Genomic DNA, 3,605 nt, shown 5'->3' with positions numbered 1-3,605 from the left:
AGAGAGGGAGATAGATGGTGTAGAGACAGTGATCAGGAGAGAGGGAGATAGAGAGTGTAGAGACAGTGATCTGGAGATAGGGAGATAGAGGGTGTAGAGACAGTGATCTGCAGGGAGGGAGATAGAGGGTGTAGAGACAGTGATCTGGGAGAGAGGGAGATAGAGGGTGTAGAGACAGTGATCTGGGAGAGAGGGAGATAGAGGGTGTAGAGACAGTGATCTGGGAGAGAGGGAGATAGAGGGTGTAGAGACAGTGATCTGGAGAGAGGGAGGGCGAGACAGAGGCTCCTTGTCCAGAAACGATCACTAGCCAACTTCCCTCTAGACATCTGTTGCGATCTGAAATGATTTGATAGGTTTAAGCAATATGATAATAACTTTACCTTGCCCTCTGATAGTCTAGCTGGAACTTTCGACCACACCTGTCAATTCCCCTCTGTTCATAAAGCGTCTCAGAGTGGGAGTGCTGATCTATGATCAGGCCTCCCGTGTCCATTTAACCTTGTGTATTATAATCTGAAAGGCACAACCCTAGACGCTGACCCAGGATCAGCGTCTCGGGGCAGCTTCACCCTACACCTCTTCAGTCTCCCCACTCTGGGTGGTAGGGGGTTGTGGTCCATCGAGGACTGGGCTGCTGGGATTGGCTGGGCTGGGTTCCTGGTGTGGGGCTGTGCTGCTGGGATTGGCTGGGCTGGGTTCCTGGTGTGGGGCTGTGCTGCTGGGATTGGCTGGGCTGGGTTCCTGGTGTGGGGCTGTGCTGCTGGGATTGGCTGGGCTGGGTTCCTGGTGCGGGGCTGTGCTGCTGGGATTGGCTGGGCTGGGTTCCTGTGTGGTGCTGTGCTGCTGGGATTGGCTGGGCTGGGTTCCTGGTGCGGTGCTGTGCTGCTGGGATTGGCTGGGCTGGGTTCCTGGTGCGGGGCTGTGCTGCTGGGATTGGCTGTGCTGCTGGGATTGGCTGGGCTGGGTTCCTGGTGTGGGGCTGTGCTGCTGGGATTGGCTGGGCTGGGTTCCTGGTGCGGGGCTGTGCTGCTGGGATTGGCTGGGCTGGGTTCCTGGTGCGGTGCTGTGCTGCTGGGATTGGCTGGGCTGGGTTCCTGGTGCGGGGCTGTGCTGCTGGGATTGGCTGGGCTGGGTTCCTGGTGTGGGGCTGTGCTGCTGGGATTGGCTGGGCTGGGTTCCTGGTGCGGTGCTGTGCTGCTGGGATTGGCTGGGCTGGGTTCCTGGTGTGGGGCTGTGCTGCTGGGATTGGCTGGGCTGGGTTCCTGGTGCGGGGCTGTGCTGCTGGGATTGGCTGGGCTGGGTTCCTGGTGCAGTGCTGTGCTGCTGGGATTGGCTGGGCTGGGTTCCTGGTGCTGTGCTGCTGGGATTGGCTGGGCTGGGTTCCTGTGTGGTGCTGTGCTGCTGGGATTGGCTGGGCTGGGTTCCTGGTGCGGTGCTGTGCTGCTGGGATTGGCTGGGCTGGGTTCCTGGTGTGGGGCTGTGCTGCTGGGATTGGCTGGGCTGGGTTCCTGGTGCTGTGCTGCTGGGATTGGCTGGGCTGGGTTCCTGGTGCGGGGCTGCTGGGATTGGCTGGGCTGTGCTGTAGTCTGAGGTGCTGATTTGTGGAGGAGATGGTGTCAGGGGTCTTAGCTCGGAGCTGGAGAGCTCATCATCATCGTAGTGGTGATCGTCATGTTGTAGATACAAGGACACTTCAGGAGAAGTATGAAGATTCAGGACGCAGCCTCAGGTATGACGGTTCTGCTGTGTAGCCTCACCTGTCCTGAGGAAGAGGATTGGACGTTATTGCCATATAGGTGAGTGGCCAGTGGGGGCTGTTTTCAGACGTTGCTGCGCAGTAGCCCCCCCTGTGGGTGTTCTGGCGTACTGCACTCTGACGAGGTCTTGGCTTTGTCCTTGTTGTTGTTGGGCTCGTTGTCTTTGATGATGTCATACTGACGACAGAACAGGAGGATCACACCTGAGGGAGGGAGGGAGGGAGGGAGGGGGAGGGAGGGAGGGAGGGAGGGGGGGGGGGAGGGAGGGGGAGGGAGGGAGGGAGGGAGGGAGGGAGGGAGGGAGGGAGGGGGGGGGGGGGGGGGGAGGGGGAGGGAGGGAGGGAGGGGGGGAGGGGGGGGAGGGAGGGAGGGGGAGGGGGAGGGGGAGGGAGGGAGGGGGAGAGAGAGGGAGGGAGGGGAGGAGGGAGGGGAGAGAGGGAGGGAGGGAGGGAGGGGGAAGGAGGGGAGGGGGGGGGGGGGGGGGAGGGAGGGGGGGGAGGGGGAGGGAGGGAGGGAGGGAGGGAGGGAGGGGGAGGGAGGGAGGGGAGGAGGGAGGGAGGGAGGGAGTGGAAGGAGGGAAGGGGGAGGGAGGGAGGGAGGGAGGGGAGGGGGGGAGGGGGGGGAGGGAGGGAGGGAGGGAGGGGAGGAGGGAGGGAGGGAGGGAGAAAGGGAGGGGAGGAGGGAGGGAGGGAGTGAGGGAGGGAAGGGGGAGGGAGGGAGGGAGGGAGGGGAGGGGGAGGGAGGGAGTGGAAGGAGGGAGGGAGGGAAAAGAGAAAGATGAGTGAGTTATGAAACAAGCTCCTTTATTTCACTGTCTGTGAAATGACTGACAGAGAGAGAGACAAAGAGAGGGGGAGGGAGAAAGAGACAAAGACAGAGGGAGACAAAGACAGACGGGGAGAGAGAGAGAGAAATACAGAAAGAGACAAAGACAGACGGGGAGAGAGAGAAATACAGAGAGAGACAAAGACAGATGGGGAGAGAGAGAAAGACAGAGAGAGAGAGAAATACAGAGAGAGAGAGAGACAGAGAGAGACAAAGACAAACGGGGAGAGAGGGAGAGAAATACAAAGAGAGACAAAGACAGACGAGGAGAGAGAGAGAGACAGAGAGAGACAAAGACAGACGGGGAGAGACAGAGAGAGAGAGACAGAGAGAGACAAAGACAGACAGGGAGAGAGAGAGAGAGAGAGAGAGAGAGAGAGAGACAGAGACAGAGAGAGACAAAGACAGATGTGGAGAGAGAGAAATACAGAGAGAGACAAAGACAGACGGGGAGAGAGAGAGAGAGACAGACGGGGAGAGAAAGAGAGAAAGACAGAGAGAGACAAAGACAGACGGGGAGAGAGAGAGAGACAAAGACAGACGGGGAGAGAGAGAGAGACAAAGACAGACAGGGAGAGAGAGAGAGACAAAGACAGACGGGGAGAGAGAGAGAGACAAAGACAGACAGGGAGAGAGAGAGAGAGACAAAGACAGACGGGGAGAGAGAGAGAGACAAAGACAGACGGGGAGAGAGAGAGAGAGACAAAGACAGACAGGGAGAGAGAGAGACAGAGAGAGACAAAGACAGATGGGGAGAGAGAGAGAGACAGAGAGAGACAAAGACAGACGGGGAGAGAGAGACAGAGAGAGAGAAATACAGAGAGAGAGAGACAGAGAGATCTAAGAGACTATGCAAGAAGGGCCTTCTATGCCATCAAAAATAACATACAACTCAACATCCCAATTAGGATCTGGCTAAAAATACTTAAATCAGTTATAGAACATTGCCCTTTATGGTTGTGAGGTCTGGTTTCCACTCACCTACCAAGAATTCACAAAATGGGACAAACGCTCAATTGA

General features: G+C 57.9%; 2 protein-coding genes across 2 annotated transcripts in view; both read right to left on the bottom strand.

Moving 5' to 3' along the window:
• Positions 1-573: 573 nt before the first annotated feature.
• On the bottom strand, positions 574-1,795 carry LOC135551634 (cell surface glycoprotein 1-like). Its single transcript, XM_064982819.1, has 2 exons — positions 1,761-1,795; positions 574-1,597 (listed from the first exon to the last, which is right to left on the bottom strand). Exons 1-2 carry the CDS (start codon positions 1,793-1,795, stop codon positions 574-576), a joined length of 1,059 nt encoding a protein of 352 aa, XP_064838891.1.
• Positions 1,623-3,605, bottom strand: part of fndc5b (fibronectin type III domain containing 5b) — a 27,833-nt gene continuing 25,850 nt past the window's right edge. Inside the window, exon 5 of the mRNA XM_064982563.1 lies at positions 1,623-1,963. Coding sequence (XP_064838635.1) covers positions 1,824-1,963 — 140 coding nt within the window. The 3' untranslated portion in view covers positions 1,623-1,823. The remainder of the gene's footprint in view (positions 1,964-3,605) is intronic.

The sequence above is a fragment of the Oncorhynchus masou genome, chromosome 13, assembly GCF_036934945.1.
Source record: "Oncorhynchus masou masou isolate Uvic2021 chromosome 13, UVic_Omas_1.1, whole genome shotgun sequence".
Classification (NCBI taxonomy): Eukaryota; Metazoa; Chordata; class Actinopteri; order Salmoniformes; family Salmonidae; genus Oncorhynchus; species Oncorhynchus masou.
The sequence above is the reverse complement of the archived record's forward strand: the minus strand, read 5'-3'. Positions and strand labels throughout refer to the sequence as shown.

Coding starts and splice junctions, on each gene's coding strand:
- LOC135551634 (XM_064982819.1), bottom strand. CDS start 1,795: ATGGCAATAACGTCCAATCCTCTTCCTCAGGACAG. Junction 1,598..1,760: donor AATCCTCTTCCTCAGGACAG/GTGAGGCTACAC, acceptor TCCACAAATCAG/CACCTCAGACTACAGCACAG.